Source organism: Narcine bancroftii, chromosome 12 (genome assembly GCF_036971445.1).
Source record: "Narcine bancroftii isolate sNarBan1 chromosome 12, sNarBan1.hap1, whole genome shotgun sequence".
Lineage (NCBI taxonomy): Eukaryota > Metazoa > Chordata > Chondrichthyes > Torpediniformes > Narcinidae > Narcine > Narcine bancroftii.
Genome location: NC_091480.1, coordinates 67,247,726 through 67,267,573, shown reverse-complemented (window position 1 = coordinate 67,267,573; position 19,848 = coordinate 67,247,726). Strand labels below are relative to the sequence as shown.

At 44.2% G+C, this 19,848-nt stretch overlaps 1 protein-coding gene across 2 annotated transcripts in view; it reads right to left on the bottom strand.

Moving 5' to 3' along the window:
- The window catches only part of smarcd1 (SWI/SNF related BAF chromatin remodeling complex subunit D1), a 55,734-nt gene extending 41,167 nt beyond the window's left edge, over positions 1-14,567 (bottom strand). The window contains exons 1-2 of one of the 2 annotated variants that reach the window (XM_069906660.1): positions 14,308-14,397; positions 779-887 (exon numbers count right to left, since the gene is read on the bottom strand). Coding sequence is in view for 1 of the 2 variants with exons in the window: in XM_069906657.1 (XP_069762758.1) it covers positions 14,308-14,478 (171 nt within the window). In the remaining variant the exon portion in view is untranslated. Of the gene's footprint in view, positions 1-778; positions 888-14,307 lie in introns of both variants that reach the window. The other variant, XM_069906657.1, reaches the window with a different exon arrangement.
- Positions 14,568-19,848: the final 5,281 nt, after the last annotated feature.

The window sequence follows — 19,848 nt, the reverse complement described above, 5'->3', positions numbered from 1 at the left end:
CACATCCGGCATCCGCGATCTCCATAGATGCAGGATAATTGGGATTTTACTGTAGAATGAAAACAGGATCATGGGAAAAATAACATACACAGTGAGAGATGAGAGCATGCAGACAAATGACATATACATGACTGGTTCTTTAACCCACAAACTTTGTACCATGCCTTACAGTAATTTTGCTATTTTCTAGAGTTGTCCATTCAACAAAATAAGAGCAAATTCCTTTCAGACATTAACAGGAAGTTTTCTATTTCTCTCCCTTCCAAAGGCTTTGGGTCCACAGACACAAGACATCATCCACTGTTAGTGCTTTTCCTGTAGTTAATTCCTGCAGAGAAAAATCACAGCCAAATCCTATCCTACTCCCAGCAAACGCCATGCAAGCTTTCCATCAGAAATCTTTGATCTCTGATCTCCAGCCAGGAGCAGATTTTTCATCAGGTGAGGTCAAGGGCACTAAGAATCACAGCCACTTTAAAGGCCTTTTTATTTTAAATGTTAGGATCACTCTGAATTGACAGCCCTCTTTGGAAGCAAAGTCTACAATGACAGGGAACAGCATTGTGAAATTGGAACGGACAACATCAGAGGATAGTTAAAAGAAATACAGCAAGAATTGTCAGGGTGCCAGATTTGAATTTAATTTAGCCACATCAGGGTGGGTAGATCAGCTACTAGCACTCGCCTCTGGTCAAAAGATTGCGGGTTCAAGAACCACTTCAAAGACGAGCACAAAATCCAAGCTGACATTCTCCAAGGTAAGGTTCCAGCCACGTACTGAGGGAGGTGCTGGCTTTCGGAAGATACATTAATCCTAGGTCCCATCTCCCCTCACAGGCAGGCTCAAATGATTCCATGATATTATTCTGTAGAGAGTTACCCCCAAGCTGTGAAAAGTGAGATACTGAATGAGTTCAGAGAAAAAGATGATACACAGAGCCATAAATAAATAAGACATTTGAGTAAAAATTCTCTTTTGCAAGGAACTAATAACTAACTTCAAACCAACGTAATCTGTTTACATGCCTTAAGCTGTAACCAAAGGGACAAAGCTGAGACGCTCCTCAATACCCTAAAGCTTTTTAAAGAAATAGCGAGAGATTATTCAACCCTGACCATTGGCGCACTGACACGTCCAGGGTCCCCAAAGAACCAAAACAATCATGCTCTGCTGAGGATTCAATCCAATTCCAATACTGCACTATTCAAACTGGCCATTACTAAAGTTTTCACCCAACTCTAAAGTAACAAGCTCTAGTGCAAAAAAAACCCCACGATAAATCTCATACAATTTTCTCATTGCCCTCTGAGTACTCAGTGTCAATCAACAGGCATGATGCTCTTGGAATTTCAGACCCACGGTGGACTCAAAACTGAAGAAATAGAGTAAAATCCCCACTATCTGGCATTCAATCAACCAGAACTGAAACAACTGGGGAGGGAAAAAGGAAATAAATAAATAAATTTTAGGATAAATGAAAGTAAATAGAAGTTTAAAACATTCTCCAAAGCAACACACAACCCCTTGGGAGCAAACATTCAGCCAGCAGAGCGCCCTGCTCGCAGCAGCTGTTTCAATAAAGTTGCGTTTGGATAAAATGGTGGCACCCAGGATAAAGAGCTGCTCACTGCTGGGGTGACTCTCCCAAAGTATCTCCCTCCCTATCCCTGCCTGGTTAGAGTCTTTATCTCTATTAGCATTAGGTATATTAGGAAAGGCTGAAAGCTGTATCTGTAAATGTGGTGGAGTTGGGTGGGGGGGGGTGTGTTAATTATGATGGCGGCACGGTTAGTGCAACCCTGTTACAGCACTAGTGACCGGAGTTATTTAATGCAGGAATTACCTGATTAAAGTGAACTTTACATAATTAAAGACTACAATACTTATTTTTTTTTCCAAATTACATTACATTTTGCAGTCTTTTAAATGGTGTATTCTTAATGCAGGTTTATTAGTTAGGCATTGGAAGAGCGTTTCTCAGTCAACCAGAAAATCTACATATCCGGCATCTGTGATCCCTGTAGGTGCCAGATACCAGAGGTTTTACGGTAAATGACTTGCTTGGGGTTCTTCAACTCGGAAAATGTTTGGGCTGTCAGGATGAATCAGATCAGATGACCAGTATATGTTCATTTTCTCCATCGGCCCTCATTGACCTATCAAGCAGGGTTTCATCTGTAACTTACTCCCACATCAACCTTGGCCTTACCCTTTCAGAGATGTTCCCTTTTCTATTGTTCTCTGCCGTTTGAAACTTCACCTGCTTACTCTTCTTCAATCGGAAATGCTCAGTTTCTCACTCCAAAGATACTTCCTGACCTGACACGCGTTTCCAGCAGAGCTACTTTTTATATCGATGGCCAGTTTCATTTTTGACCACAAGATGAGCTCCCATGCATACTTCCTCACCAACAATATCAACTTCCATTTCTGGAACATTGCTGACTTCATTCGTGCCAATGCTCTCCTTGACATTTTCCTACATTCCATAAACTTCAAGTTATTCATGTCTGTTGCCTCTGTCCTAACTTCCCTTTGATTAGTATCCATATTGAGTGATCTACAAAATGCCACGGTTTAAAACGTCTCACTCTTGTTTTCAAATCCTTCCATAGCCATGAAGTTTCCATAACCAACCCTTCCCCTCTGCTGCACCTCCCCACCTTGTACAGGTAATATACCCCGCTTTATGAAACTATTGTAAGTTGAAATGGTGTAAAGCGAAGACTCATTCACTACTATTGAAGGCTATTTTTGTAAAAGCAAAAACCCATTCAAAATTCTTTCAGATAGCAAACACTGGTTTCTTTGTAAAAACAATTTTTCATAAAGCTGGGTATACTTGTACTTCCCCAATTCTAGCCTCCAGCTCATCCCCGATTTCCAATTCCACTGTCACCATTTCAACTTTGCAATGCCTCTTCTGAACCCATTTCAATTCCTTTAATACAACCCGAAAACCAAACTCTGATCATGACTTTGGTCACCCCCAGCAATATATATTTTCTGACTTGGTGAAAAGTACTGTTTTATGAAGTGCATTTGGATGTTAAAAGCGAGATGTCGTTACATGGGGGTTACTCAAAATCTCTAAATATGCTTATTTTGGCCTCTGGGGATAGATAGAAGCAGCTCAGGCTGCATTTATACAGCATCTTCCACACCCTCAGAGTGAACCAAAGCTCTTGATAAGCTAACGTGCACCAAGTCCCATTTGCCCATCACTGGTTTCCTTACTTTATTCATTTATGGCCTCATTCCAGTCATCTCTTCCAACTGTACAGCCCTTCTTCCATGGCAGATGGGACTTGTACAAAATAGACAGATTACACACAAACTGGAGGTGGACTGATACAGTGAGGATTTAAACTTGTTTGACCAGAGGATGGGGAAGGCTGAAGGTTGGGGGAAAAGAGAACATCTAAACAAGTTGTGCGACAGATGGGAAAGTTGAAGCTAATTTCAATGTTAAAGCAAGTACATCCAGTACAGGACAGGCAGGGTCAGGACATGAAGTGAGAAATGGCTGATAGAATAAATTGCATTTACAGTAGGTCTGAAGATCCAGATGCCAGAAATCTGGACCACCTGAGAAAACTAATTTTTCAAAAACTCTCAAACTTTTTAAATTTAACGGGCTTTTGTGCCCGTGAGGGCATGCACAAGTGCCACAGTTGTGGAAATGAACAAATATGTATTTATTTGTTTTTTCAAATAAAAAACGTTTCTTAATAAACTGTCAACATTTACTGGTTCATCTTTTATTGATTCCTCCTAAAGCTGAATTTTAAAAGTACTGCCTGAGAATCCAGAACATCCAAAAATCCAGACTGACCCAATCCCCAAGTGGTCCAGATTTTAGGAGTTCTACTGTATTTTAATGCAAGAAGTCTGGCAGGTAAGGCAAATAACTTGGGGCAAATATAGGTACACAGGACTGGCTATGATTGAACAATAGAACACTACAGCACAGAAAACAGGCCACTCACCCCTTCTAGTCTGTGCCAAAAACATCATACTGCTCATCCCACTGACCTACACCCATTCCATAACCCTCCAGACCACTCCCATCCATGCATCTATCCAATTTATTCTTAAAACTTAAGTGAGCCTGCATTTACCAAGCCAGATGGCAGCTCATTCCACACACCCACCACTCTCTGAGTTCACCTTAAACCTTTCTGTCACCTTAAAGCCTCTTGTATTTATCTCTCCTAATCTAAGTGAAAAGAGCCTACTCACATTTACTCTGTCTATACCCCTCATAATTTTGTAAACCTCTATCAAATCTCCCCTCATTCTTCTGTGCTCCAAGGAATAAAGTCCTAACATGTTTAATCTTTCCCTGTAACTCAACTCCTGAAGACCCAGCAACATCCTAGTAAATCCTCTCTGCACTCTTTTGATCTTACTGCTATCCTTCCTGTCACCAGAACTGCACACAATACTCCAAATTTGGCCTTACCAATGTCTTATACAACCTCACCATAACATCCCAACTCCTGTACTCAATACTTTGATTTATGAGCTTTCTTCACAACCCTGTCTATCTGTGATGCAACTTTCAGGGGCAGGGCTGGCAGTTCAGGGTTTTGGGGAATAGATGTTACAGCCAAGAGAATTGTGTTGTGTTTTTGATCAGGGAGATCATCAAAGCAGTATTTAGAGAGGATATTACTTATGGAGGAGACTATACAAGTGGAACTCAGAAATAGGGGAATGAACGCTTTGAAGGAGTTGTGCTATGCGCCCCACCAACAGTCAATGGGAACTAGATGAGCAAATATGTAAGATTGCAGATAAAATGTGAAATTTAGATATACAGCACAGTAACAGGCCCTTTCAGCCCACAAGCCCATACTGCTCAATTACACCCAATTGGTCTACAACCCCCGGTACATTTTGAACGGTGGGAGGAAACTGGAGCCCCCGGGGGAAACCAACAAAGACATGGGGAGAACGTACAAACTCTTTACAGCACCGAATTCGAACCCCGGTCCCGATCGCTGGAACAGTGCTGCGCTAACTTCGCCACCCTCTACGCTAACAGTGCAGCAGATAGGTGTAGGAATAATAGAATTGTAAATAGGAAGTGACCCTAATATTGGCTGAGACAACAAAGGTCAATTAGTAGTAATTGATATCTCCACACCTGGCCCAAAACGTTGGTTATATATCTTTACCTCCTTATGGGCGCTGCATGACCTGCTGAGTTCCTGCTGCATTTTTGAGCCAAGGACTTGGAAGGGTCAAAATTCATCAAGTGTGTCCTAGAAATTTTGCTCAAGCATTGTGTCGATGGTTCTACTTTTGGGGAGGTGGGGTGCACAACTGGCCCTCCCTTGGGTAATGAGGTTGGGCAAAGGAATGAAACGCCAGTGGGGGAGCACTTTGAGACTCGTGACCACAATTCTATCAGTTTTAAAATAGTGATTCAAAAAGATAGGACTGATTCACAAATTAAAGTCCTACCTTTGATGGCATGAGACATTATTTGCAAAGGTTGATTAGGAGACGCAAGGCTGTCAAGATTAGCAAACCTTGAATGACGAGAGATATGGAGGCACTGTTCCGAAAAGAGGAGCCATGTGTCACGTAAAGACAGCTAGGATGAACCGAATCCATGAAGAATAAGGAACATAGGATTACAGAAGAGGGATATCAGGAAGGCAGAAAGAGGCACAAGATAGCTTTGGCAGCTAAAAGGGAATCAGCGTGATTCCACAATTATATGAAGAGTAAAAAGGTAACAACAGATAAAATAAGTCCTCTTAAGGATCAATGTGGTCATCAGTGTCAAGCCACAAGAGATAGGCGAGGCCTTAAATGATTCTTTCTTGTCTGTATTTAACATGGAGGTCATGGAAGTTCAGGTATTCAGGGAAGAGAACAGTAACATTTTGAAACACATCCACATTGCAAAAAGGGTGGTGCTGGTAGTCTGAAAGTACTTTAAGGCAGATAAAACCCAATACCTGACATCAGAGGATGTTTCAGGAAGCTGGGTAAGAATTTTTTTGGGGCCCTGGCAGCAATATTTGTATCATGGGTGAGGTACCCCTCATTTCAGGGCACCAGAATATTTTGGTTATCCTAAGGTTTGGGCAGCCATTTACTGTTTTATTCTGGTTTTTAAGCCTCATCATGGCTTCTTTGACTTCCATTGCCACAAATATGGTCCTAGTGTTGAAAAATAGCAAGTACAGACTCTAAAGGTGATGAAAAACGTTGAAGCAAGCCTAGCTCTCTTATACCTGCATCAATGAAGCAATTAAACTTACCACAGTACTCAAACACCTGTGAAGCCAAATGTCCCGAACATTATGATGCCCTGAAATGGGGAACTACTGGTATGTATAAAAAATACTGTAATTTCTACATACTCAAACCAAAATGTATACAAATAACCATTAAAATCTGGAATGTACACTTTAATCACATGAATTGTTTGATTACAAGTTTAAAACTGGGCAAGTAAAGGAAAAAAAATGTCTTTGTCCTAAACATTACAGAGGCCACAATACTTTTATTTGGAAAGGCAAAACTGTTCAGGGGTGATCAGTGTGGGAAAATCAACTCTCACTGATTTGAAGAGATGACAAATAGGATGGAGGATAGGGTTGTAGGTGTTGTCTACATGGACCTCAGCAAGGCATATGACGAGGTCTCTCATGGTACGCTGGTTTGGAAAGCTGTATCATATGGTGAGCTAGGCAATTGGATACAAAATTCGTTTGTATCGGCATGGTTAGTAGGTTGGTGACTTGGTAGTATATTGGACGGTGAAGTAGGTTATGCAAGGAATAGCAGATGGAATTTAACTCGGACAAAAGCAAAGAGGTGTATTTTGGCAAGTTAAACCAAGGTATGACTTGCACAGTAAATGGCAGTGTGCTGTGGAACAGAGACATCACACTGCACAGGGAGCTGAAAATGGCGATAAAAGTACAGACAGTGGTAAAAGCAGCATTTGGCACACTTGCCTTGATCTATCAGGGCATTAAGTAAAGAATACGGACATCATGTTAAAACTACAAAATCCTGGTGAGACCATATTTGGAGTACTGCGTGCAGTTCTAGGAGCCCAGCTATCAGAAGGATGATCAGTATGGCTAAGCTTCAATGAGTGCAGAAAAGATTCACAAGGACATTACTGGGACTGAAGGCCTTGACTTACAAGGAGAAATTTGATAGGCACCGAGAGCAAAGGAGGCTGAGGGGGTGACATTTTTGAGGTATATAGAATCAGATTACTCCAAGGTAGTAATCTCTGGATTGCTGCCGGTGCCACACGCTAGTGAGGGTAGAAATAAGAGGATGTGGAGGATGAATGCGTGGCTAAAGAGATGGTGCAGGGGGCAAGGGATAAGATTTCTGGATCATTGGGATCTCTTCTGGGGAAGGTCGGACCTGTACAAAAGGGACGGACTCCACTTGAACTGGAGGGGGACCAATGTGCTGGCAAGCAGATTTGCTAGAGCTGTGGGGGAAAGTTTAAACTAGTTTGGCAGGGGGGTGGGGAACAGAGTGTGAGAGCAGTGTCAAGGGAGCATGGCCACCTAGATAAGAATAATAACGATAACAAAGGTAGGATGGAGATTAGGGTAGAAGGTAGAAAAGAGAATATATGTGAGGGTCATTCTCTGAAATGCATATATTTTAATGCAAGAAGCATAGTGAACAAGGTAGATGAGCTTAGAGCATGGACAGATACTTGGGGTCATGATATTGTGGCAATTAGTGAGACCTGGCTACAGGAGGGGCAGGACTGGCAACTTAATATTCCAGGATACATTTGTTTTAGATGTGATAGATCAGGGGGTAAAAAAGGAGGAGTTGCTCTGCTTGTTAAGGAGGACATTACTGCCGTGAGGTGGCAGGATGGTCTGGAGGGATTGTCCAGTGAGGCTGTTTGGGTGGAATTGAGGGGTGAAGGAGGCATGAGGGTGCTAATAGGGGTGTATTATAGACCACCAAATGGGCCAAGAAAATTAGAGGAACAAATTTGTAGGGATATAACGTATATGTGTCAGAATCATAAGGTAGTGATCATGGGAGATTTTTAACTTCCCTCACATTGATTGGGATACCCATACAGTTAGAGGGCTGGATGGGCTAGAGTTCGTTAAATGTGTTCAAGATTGTTTTCTAAATCAATTAGTAGAAGGACTGACTCAGGACGGTGTAATACTAGATCTCCTGTTAGGGAACGAGCTAGGTCAGGTATCGGACATTAATGTTGGAGAACAAATTGGGTCTAGTGATCATAACTGTTAGTTTTAGGGTAGTTTTAGGGAAGAGCAAGGAGGGGCCTAAAGTTGAGGTTCTGGATTGGAGAAGAGCAAATTTTGAAGGAATAAGAAGGGATTTGGGGAATATTGAGTGGGACAGGATATTGTCAGGTAAGGATGTAAATGAAAAATGGAGGATATTCAAAAAGAAATTTTGAGGGTACAGAGTAGATATGTCCCAGTAAGGATCAAAGGAAAGGATGGAAGTCATAGGGAGGCTTGGTTTTCAAGGAATATTGGAAATTTGGTTAGGAGAAAAAGGGAGGTGTACAAGAGGTATAAAGAGCAGGGAGCTGAGAATTTGAAGGAGGACTACAAGGAGTGTAGAAGGAATCTTAAGAAAGAAATTAGAAAGGCCATAAAAAGGCATGAAGAGGCTTTGGCAGGCAGAGTAAAAATAAATCCAAAGGGTTTCTATAGGTACATTAAAAGTAAAAGATTAGTGAGGGATAAAATTGAACACCTTGTAGATAGCGAGGGTAGGCTGAGTGAGAAGTCAGAGGAAATGGGGGAAATTTGGAATGATTTCTTTGCCTCGGTATTCACTAGGGAAAAAAATATTGAACCAGTTGAAGTAAAGAAAAATAGTGGGGAGGTCATGAAGCATATAAGGATAACCGAGGAGGTAGTGATGGCTGTGTTGAAAAAGATAAAGGTGGATAAATCTCCAGGACCGGACAAAATAGTCCCAAGGACACTCAGGGAGGTTTGTGGACAGATATCATTAACAGAGATATTTAGTATGTCACTGGTCACGGGGGTAGTGCCAAAGGATTGGAAGGTGGCGCATGTGGTTCCGCTGTTTAAGAAAGGGTCCAAATGTAAACCTGGGAATTATAGGCCCATGAGTCTGACATCTGTGGTGGGCAAGTTGATGGAAAGTGTTCTGAGGGATGGTATTTACAAATATTTGGAGGTACAGGGATTGATAGGGAGTAATCAGCATGGTTTTGTCAGGGGTAGATCATGCTTGACAAAATGAGTTTTTTGAGGGGGTTACAAAAAAGGTTGATGAGGGGAAAGCTGTGGATGTTGTCTATTTAGACTTTACTAAAGCTTTTGACAAAGTTCCCCACAGGAGGTTAGGGAAAAAAGGTGGAGGCATTAAGTATAAATAAGGAGGTAGTGAAATGGATTCAACAATGGTTGGATGGGAGGTGTCAGAGAGTAGTGGTAGAAAATTGTTTGCCCAATTGGAGGGCGGTGACTAGTGGAGTTCCTCAGGGATCGGTCCTGGGTCCACTATTGTTTGTTATATATATTAACGATCTGGAAGTAGGGGTGGAGAATTGGATAAGCAAGTTTGCGGATGATACAAAGATTGGTGGTGTTGTGGACAGTGAGGAAGATTACCGTAGATTAAAAGGTGATTTAGGAAGGCTGGAGGTGTGGGCTGAGAAATGGCTGATGGAATTTAATGGATAAGTGTGAGGTGTTACATTTTGGAAAGGCAAATCTAAATAGGTCAAATGCATTAAATGGTAGGCTATTGAGATGTGCAGAGCAACAAAGAGATTTAGGAGTTATGGTAAATAGTACCCTCAAGCCTGATACTCAGGTAGATGGTGTGGTGAAGAAGGCACTTGGAATGTTGGCCTTCATAATTCAGAGTATTGAATTCAAGAGTAGGGAAGTTATGATGAAATTGTACAAGGCATTGGTGAGGCCAAATTTGGAGTACTGTGTACAGTTTTGGTCACCAAATGATAGGAAAGATATAAACAAAATAGAGAAAGTGCAGAGAAGGTTTACGAGAATGTTAACAAGATTTCAAGGTTTGAGTTACAGGGAAAGGTTGTGCAGACTGGGGCTTTTTTCTCTGGAGCGTAGAAGATTGAGGGGGGACTTGATAGAGGTGTTTAAGATTTTAAAAGGGACAGACAGAGTAAATGTGGATAGGTTTTTTCAATTAAGAGTGGGGGAGATTCAAACTAGAGGGCATGGTTTAAGATTGAAGGGGTAAAATTATAAGGGGAACAGGAGGGGAAATTTCTTTACGCAAAGAGTGGTAGGGATGTGGAATGAGCTTCCGGCGGACGTGGTTGAGGCGGGATCATTGATTACATTTAAGGAAAGACTGGATAGTTACATGGAGAGGAGAGGACTGGAGGGGTATGGACCGGGTGCTGGTCAGTGGGACTAGGAGGGTGGGGATTTGTTACGGCATGGACTATTAGGGCCGAATTGGCTGTAAGTGGTTATATGGTTATATATGGTTATAGGGGGTGGTTGGGGGCAGGGGGGTGAAGAAACAGATAATCTTCCAATACTAAGTGTCTAGAGGGACAAGATTTAAAGTGAAGGGCAAAAGATTTAAATATCAGGGTTTTTTTTTCTCCCAAGCAGAACATGGATATATAGAACAGGCTGCCAGAGGAAATGGTACAGACAGGTAAAATTTCAAAAGGTGTACTGAAAGGAACATGCGCCAAATGTAGGCACAATAGATCAAATTAGAGAGGCAACTTGGTCAAGTTGGAAGGGCCTGTTTCTGTGCTGGGTAACTCTAAGACTCTCAAAATCAACACGATTCCAATGACGGCCTCTCCATTGTCCCCAGACAATTGCCCCACTGATGAGTGCTTTGTCTTCAACTGCTGACTTTCAAAGGTCTGGAATCGGCTCACTTTACTCCTCTGAAGCACCCTCATTCAAACCAGTCCAACATCTACCGGGGCAGCACCGTTAGCATAACACTGTAGAAATGGTTTCTCCAGCATTGTGTTTTTACTTCAACCAGGGTGTCTGCAGACATTTGTGTTTTACGAATGCAATGCTGTGACAGTGCCAACGATCAAATCCGGCGCTGTCTGAAAGGAGTTTGTATGTTCTTCCCCTGTCTGCATGGGTTTTTCCCAAGGGGCTCCAGTTTCCTCCCACCATTTGAAATGTACCAGAGGTTGTAGGTCAATTGGGTGGCACAGGTTTGTGGGCTGAAAGGGCCTGTTACTGTGCTGTATAATCTACATTTTTTTAAAAAAATGTAAAATTTAAACTTAAAAAAAAATTTAGAAAGTGTTTGGATATTAACTTTGTTGAATGATGACCTTACGATGAGTCCTGCAAAGTTCTTTGCACGTTAAAGGTGTTTGTTGGAAGTTAAAAGGTACTATCCCATTAGCACACATCTAATTCCTAGAGGCAAGGTTTTCAGGCTTGAATTTTAATATATTTAAATGTTTGAAGCATTAAAACACTTAACAGGATGATAAAAAAATTAGAAAACCTTCTCAATCCTGGCTGCACAAGATTTAAAATTATTATATTCTCATGTAATAAAACAGAAAATGTGTTGTTACACAAAATTTCCTTTAGTCAACCATAAGGCAGATTCACCATTAGCAGAAATTGCCCAGTGCCCCTTACAGCCAGAAAAAAGAGCAAAAAAATAAAGTAGAAGAACACAACTACAGAGTATAGAGTTACAATGAAAAAAATCAGTATCAGTGCTATCAAGGGTCCCTTTACTGACTACTAAAAACACAGAAATACTGCAGGAACTCAGCAGGTCACGCAGCACCCATAGGAGGTAAAGATGTATAACCAGCGTTTCAGGCCTGAGCCCTTCTTCAATTTGTTTATGACTCATTGACTTTTATTTTTTATTTTAACTCCGCTCTGTAATTGTGCTCTTGTTCCTCTACTTTAGCCAGATGTTAAGCCACCTTATGGAGGAAGAACTGGCTATACTGCACCTTGATGAAGGGCTCAAGCCCAAAATGTGGTGATGTATCTTTATCTTTGCTATATAAAGTACACAGTTTGACCTGCTGAGTTTCTCCAGCATTGCATTTTTATTTCAACTGAGGTATCTGCAGATGCTCATGTTTTAATCTTTTACGAGCAATATGTGGCAAATAAACTTAAAACACAAGTCACACAGAGCAAGTGGGTTGGAAAGAGATCAATGGGACAAAAAGGGGGCTTCTTTTTCCATTGAGGTTGCCGATTCAAAGTAATGCCGGTAAAAACAATGCTGAAGAAACTCAGCAGCTCAAACAGCGTACTTTATAATAGCAAAGATACACAACCAGCACTTCGGGCTTGAACCCTTCATCAAGGTATGAGCAAATTGTCAGCAGGCATCTGAACAAATGGTCAGGGGGAGGAGCACTGTCTCAAAGGCAAGAGGTAATAGGTGGATAAGGGAGGGAGGGTACACCAGCAAGCAAAAACGTTGCTTGTGCATTTTTATCTTTGCTACATAAAGGACACTGTTTGACCAGCTGAGTTTCTCCAGCATTGTTTTTACTTCAACCAGTGTATGCAGACTTTCGTGTTTTACCACTGTCCACTGCAAAACCTCATGAGGGATGTCTACCTTGAAGATGTTTTCCCCACACCTTGAAGGGCTCAAGCCCGAAATGTTGGTTAGATATCTTTATCATTGCTACATAAAGGACATTGTTTGACTTGCTGAGTTTCTCCAGCGTTGTGCTTTTACTTCAAAGACTGAAGTATAATATGGCAAATAAAACAAACATTACTAGGAGCAAGTGGGTTGGAGAGAGGCCAAAGGAACAAAGAAAAAGGGGATGGGGACCTTTTTTTCCATTTGGAACCATAGAACATTACAGCACTGAAACAGGGCTTTCTCGTCTGTGCCGAACCATTATTTTGCCAAGTCTCACTGACCTGCACCGAGCCCATAGCCCTCCCTACGCCTCCCATTCATGCAGCTATCCAAATTTTTATAAGATGCTAAAATTGAGCCACCATTCATCACCTCAACTGGCAGCTCGTTCCACACTCCCACTGCTCTCTCTGAATAAGTTGCCCCCATCCCCCATGTTTCCCACTCAAACCGCCCTCTGGTTTTGTATCTCACCCACCCTCAGAGGGAAAAAAGCCTATCTACATTTAACCTGTCTATCACCCTCATAATTTTAATTCATTCATTCAGGTGCCTTGCAGTTCGGTGTGGGCGATCATGACTCTCCATCAATCGCGGTCTCTGACCCACGGAATTGTGCATAAAGGTTCCATTATTGTCATGTAATACTACATTTAGAATGTAACACCACAGAAATGAGGCCCCAGCGACAAACGAAATTGCGACGCTTGGTTTACAAGTCTAATGCTTGAACCACTAAGCTATCAGAGCCTCTGAGTTGTTACCTCCCGTTTTTAAATACTTCTATCAAATCTCCCCTCATTCTTTGATGCTGCAGGGAAGTCCTAAATACCTCTATCAAATCTCCCTTCATTCTTCTACACTCCAGGAGAATAAAGTCCGAAATATCAAATCTCCCCTCGTTCTTCTACCTTCCAGGGGAATAAATATCAAATCACCCCTCATTCTTCTACCCTCCAGAGGAATAAATATCAAATCTCCCCTCATTCTTCTACCTTCCAGGGGAATAAATTTCAAATCTCCCCTCATTCTTCTACCTTCCAGGGGAATAAATATCAAATCACCCCTCATTCTTCTACCCTCCAGGGGAATAAATATCAAATCTCCCCTCATTCTTCTACCTTCCAGGGGAATAAATATCAAATCTCCCCTCATTCTTCTACCTTCCAGGGGAATAAATATAAAATCACCCCTCATTCTTCTACCCTCCAGGGGAATAAAGTCCTAAATATCAAATCTCCCGTCATTCTTCCACCCTCCAGGGGAGTAAAGTCGGAACCTGTTGAACCTTTAACTAAGTCCCTGAAGTCCGGGCAACATCCCAGTAAATCGTCTCTGCCCTCTTTCTGCCTGACTGATACCTGCCCGGTAGTTCGGTAACCAGAACTGCACACAATGCTGCAGATTTGGCCTCACCGACGTTTTTCCACTTTACTGGCACCTTTCCTGTGGTCAGGTTGCCTGATTCAAACTATTTGCAGCACTCTCCCCGTTTGTTGAATTAAACTGGGGGCCGTGTCCGAGATCCATGGCCCGGGGATGGAAGGAGGGAGTCCGGAACGGGGGGTTCGCCCAGCCATGGGGCAGGGGCAGGGGCAGGGGCCTGGGACGCTGCCCTCACCCACCCCGCCAATGCCCGGGCCGGACGGCGTCCCACTCACCGGGTATCCCTGTCCGGGCATGGCCGAGCGGAACATGCTCTGCTGCTGACTGGGCGCTATTCTCCCCGCCGCTTGCCCCTGAACCTGGCCCTGCCCTTGTCCGGGTCCCGATCCTGCTGCCATGGCCGCCGCCACGCCCGCGTTCATTGTCTGAAACCCTCGCGCCGCCATCTTCGACCTCCTCGCACCGGAAATGGCCCGCTCGCTTCCGGCCTCCCAGAGGCGGCTGCTGGTGGTGGTGGTGGCGGCGGGAGAGGCTTCGCTCCAGCCACTGCACTCCCGGCGGCAGGCGGGGGTGACTGCACATGCGCCGCGGGGCAGCAGGGCCGCCGACAGGTCGGAGGCTGTCCCCTGCCTCGGAGGACTGCCAATGGCTGCTGACACAGGGCGTTGTGAGGCTGTGATGCACATTTCAGATTTATGGTCATAGTGTAGACAGATGGTCCGCGACATCCGACTTTCGCGAGTTACGTCCACCCGCACATACGACCAGCAAAAATATCCTTATTAAACAAATACATATTTTGTATTACATATACAGTGGTCCCCGCTCCCAAAGGCAGTCCGAATTCCCTGTTCACCGCGGCAGCCCGAGATCCCCATTTAAAGGTTCATTCATTGAATGTTGCATGACCTTGGGCATGCACAGTGGAGCAAATTCGACTTATGACCAATCTGAGTTACAACCAATCCTTCGGTCCCCATTACGGTCGTGAATTGGGGACTACCTGTACAGGACATCACATACAACCCTGAGATTCCTTTTTCCTGCAGGTGCGGCAGAATGACCACTTATTGGTAGTGCAAAAAATAAACTGTAGACAATGTACACATGTAAACAAATGTAAAGAAACTGACTGTACAATAAATTAATAAAGAGTCCTTAAATGAGTCCCTGATTGAGTTTATCGTTGAGGAGTCTGATGGTGGAGGGGGAGCAGCTGTTCCTGAACCTGGTGGGGTGAGCCTTGTGGCCCTTAGACCTATTTCCTGATGGCAGCAGCAAGAACAGAGCGTGTGCTGGATGGTGCGGGTCCCCGATGATTGCTGCTGCTCTCCGATGGCAGCGTTCCCTGTAGATCTTCTCGATGAAGGGGAGGGTTTTCCCTGTGATGTCCTGAGCTGTGTCCACTACCTTTTGCAGGGATTTATGCTCAGGGTATTGGTGTCCCCATACCAGACCATGATGCAGCCAGTCAGCAAACTTTTCACCACACCTTTTCAGAAATTTGCCAGGTTTTCCTATGTCATACCAAACCCCTGCAAACTCCTGAGGAAGTAGAGGCGCTGATGTGCTTTCTTCACGATGCCATTAGTGTTTTGGGTCCAGGAAAGATCCTCTGAGATGGTGACTCCCAAGAACTTAAATTTTCTCACCCTCTCCACCTTTGATTCTCCTATGATCACTGGATCATCCACCTCTGGTTTTCCCTTCCTGATGTCAACAATCAGCTCCTTGGTTTTGGTGACAATGAGTGCGAGGTTGTTGTTGGTGCCCCATTCAGACATGTTTTCAATCTCCCTCCTGTAAGCTGACTCATCCCGATCCTTTATACAGCCCATTACCGTGGTATCATCGGCAGATTTGTAGATGGTGTTGTTGTCGTACTGAGCCACACAGTCTAGTACTGATGGAGATTTGCGAGGCTCAAATTGGTGGGAAATTCAATGTGTAGGGCCTGTGCTGGGCAGCTTACTGGGAGGGGTGGCAGACTCTGGTGTAACAGTGGACTGGCACAGGGCTCCAGGAATGGGGAGAACTACACCCCCCACCCCCACATTGAGAAAGAGGAGCAAGGGAGATGACCCTATAGGACGATAACCACAGCAGCGGACCAGCAAAGGGCTCAGTGGATGAGGGACCCATACAGGCTGAGGGCTATGGCAACTGCAGTCAAAGGATCCACACCAGGCTACGGACTGCAGGAGAATGGCTCGAGACTGGCTGAAGACATACCAGGTATAAGAACCGGAATGTGAGAGGGTGCTGGAGACTTCCTGATCGTGTCTGGAGCTCGAATTGCTGATGGTTTGGACATAAGTCCGTGCAGCTGCAGAGGCTGTGGGAGCACTGGAGACGAATCCACGGACACTCGGTGATTCTGAAGGGACTTGCTTTTGCTTCTCTTTCTCTGGCTGTAAGGAGCGTCAGGCAATATTTGCTGATAAGCGAATCTTTGTCTGACTTATGGTGGACTAATGAAAATGTGTAATAACCATATAGCCATATATCAATTACAGCACAGAAACTTGGCCCATCTAGTCCATGCTGAACACCTACTCCCACCTAACCCCACTGACCTACACTCAACCCTGACCCTCTATTCCTTTCCCATTCATATACATATCCAACTTCTCCTTAAATGCTAATATCGAGCCTGCCTCTGCCCCTTCGTCTGGAAGCTCGTTCCACACACCCACCCCTCTTGAGTAAAGAAGTCCCCCTTCATGTTTCCTGTAAACCTTTTCCCCCAACTCTCAGCTCATGTCCACTCGTTTGTATCTCCCCCCCCCTTCTTAAAGGAAAAAAAACCTCTCTACATCAACTCTATCTACACGCCTAATAATTTTATGTGCCTCCATCAAATCCCCTCTCAACCTTCTATGCTCTAAAGAATTAAAGACCTGACTTATTTAACCTTTCTTTATAAGTTAGACCCCGTAACCCCGGCAACATTCTAGTAAATCTTTTCCGCCCTCTCTTCAACTTGTTGATACCTTTCCTATACTTTGGTGACCAAAACTGTATACAATTCTCCAATATTACATTTTCTCTTTTATTTGATGACAATAAAATAATCTTGAAATCTTGAAACCAGACTGTGGGCTGCTGGAGACTGGCTCATGGGAACCATGACTTTATCCACTTTGCTGCCAACTTCCACCCCGACCTGAAATTCACTTGATTTGTCTCAATTCGTCTGTCTCCGTCGCATCTGCACCCAGGATGAGGTCTTCCATGATAGATCATCCGAGACGTCCTCCTTCTTCAAACAGTGTGACTTCCCCTCGACCAGCATCAACTCGCCTCTCACCAGCATATCCTCCATTACCCGCACAACTACCCTGGCCCCCTCCGCCCCCACGCGCACCAAGGACAGAATTCCTCTTGTCCTCACCTACCACCCCACTAGCCTCCGCATCCAACATATCCTCCTCCACCATTTCTGCCACCTAGTACGTGATCCCACCACATCTTCCCCTCTCCTCGCTCCCTCACCAATCGCTGTTGTGGGTGGGTGGAATGCCTTTGCCAGGGGATGGTGGTGGAGGCTGAAACATTGGGCTGATGAAGTAGAGGCGCTGACATGTTTTCTTCATGATGTACTTAATGTGTTGGGTCCAGGAACTATCTTCCGAGATAGTAACGCCCAAGTACTTAAATTTGCTCTCTCTCTCCACCTCTGATCCCCCAATGATCACAGATCACGTTGTGGCGATACGTTTCCTCCATTGTATATAGTTATCATTGTTGGTTGTAGATATAGAGCTGGCCCACCCACGGATGACTCATACCCTATGACTCCTCCCCCGTGGTCCTGGGCCATAAAGGTTGAGCCACCTTTCTTTTGCCGCCATTCCTATCCTGGGATCCGCGCCAGCAAGGTTCTCCTGTGTATTAAAGCCTATCATTCCCTCAGCTTGTCTCTGTGGTTACTGATAGTGCCCTACAATTTAATACACAGAAGTTATCTCTCCGGTAATGGAGAAACTGCTGCACTCCGATCAACTGGAAGTGGACCTCCAACTCTCAGGAGCGCCTGAACTCTGTGGAGAGCAAGAGACAGCCTGGGTCCTTCTTTACATTAAAATCTTCAGCTCACAATGTTATCCCGAACTAAGTTCCTTTTATTGTCACGTAATAATATATTAAAAATGTAACCTACATGATCTACTTCAACCTTTGCCCACTGTAAGGCAAAGAGTCACCATGAGCATTGCCTGGCACCCCTCATAGTATGAGACAAAGAGAAGCAAAAGAGACGTTGCGTGCCCGTGGATTCGCCTCCAGCCCTCCCGCAACCTCCGCAGCCGCACAGACTCCTGTTCGATCCCATTGGCCGCCCGAGCTCCAGATCCAACACCTCTGACACAGCGAGGAAGCCTCCAGCACCTGAGGTCCTTCGGAGGCCCTCACGATTCCCGGCTCCGATACCCGGTTCCCATAAAATGAAACACGAAAGTCTGCAGACTCTGTGATTGCAGTAAAAACACAGAATTCTGTGGACACCACAGTTGAGGTAAAAATAAACCGTGTTGGAGGAACTCAGCAGGTTTCGCAGTGTCAATAGGAGGTAAGGATATAGTGCCAATGTTTTGGGCCTGAGCCCTTCTTCAACGTTTGAATGAAAAGCAGCAGGGGCCTGAATTCAAAGGCTGAGGAGAAGGGAAGAGAGGGCAGGGAGAGGAGCACAGACCAACAGGCAAAAGGTGTTAATTGGACATGGACAGGGAAGGTAAGAATTGATCAGGGGATGGATGGCTCTGTGCGAACTGGGGGAAAGGAGAGAGAGAGGGACAGAGCTGGATAGATGGGAGGATGGGGGCTATAGAGACTGGAGAAGTCAACGTTAATGCCATCCGGTTGGAGGGCACCCAGACAGAAGATGAGGTGTTGTTTCTCCAATTTGTGGGTGGTCTCAGTATGGTAGTGCCCGAGATCACTGCTGACAAGGGGATGGGACGGGGAATTGAAATGGCTGGCCACTGGGAGATTCCCGCTATCGTGGTGCTCAACAAAGCGATCTCCCAATCTGCGCCCAGACACTCCGACGTAGAGGAGACCGCAGCGGATGTTTTTAGGGGGAGCTTCAAATTTGGAAAATGCCTGGTGCAGTTCCGACAACACGGACTTCACTTCAAAACTGTCTGCACCATTCTTCGGCGATCTTGTGCTTGTGAAAGATGTGTCAGAATGCAAACGGGCCCTTTTATTGGCACAGAGGGCATTCCTTCCATTTGGGCTTGTCATGAAATCCAGCTGGACTAAACCAGAAATTGCTGAAACGCAGGGGACTGCCCAGCATCTGTGGAGGAAGGAGGAGAGACAATGTTTCAAGTTGATAATCTTTCACCAGAACCTCGCACTCAATGTCACCAAAACCAAAGAGCTGGTTGTTGACTTCAGGAAGGGAAAGCCAGTATGAAGCTACTTTCAAAGGATATCTATTTTTTTTGGTATAATCATTATTATTGCACTTAAACACGAGTCTGGTAAAGCTTATTCCTGAGTTACCTGATGAAGAACATCCATAAATAAAGAGGACAGATCATCATAAAAACCTTTATAAAATTCAACAGTGAACCCATCATCTCCTGGAGACTTCCCGTTGGGCATTTGTTGAATAACATCCTTTTCAGTTGCCACACCAAAACTTTATGGGGTCTATCCCCTAACTCATAATAATGTTGTTTAGATCTTTGAATCAAACATTCAAATTGGTATGTTTGTAATGTATTATATCGTAACTTCAATTTAGTCAAAACTGCCTTTTTATCCTCCGTACAATTCCTCTGAGATTCTTTTTCCAAATCAGCTCT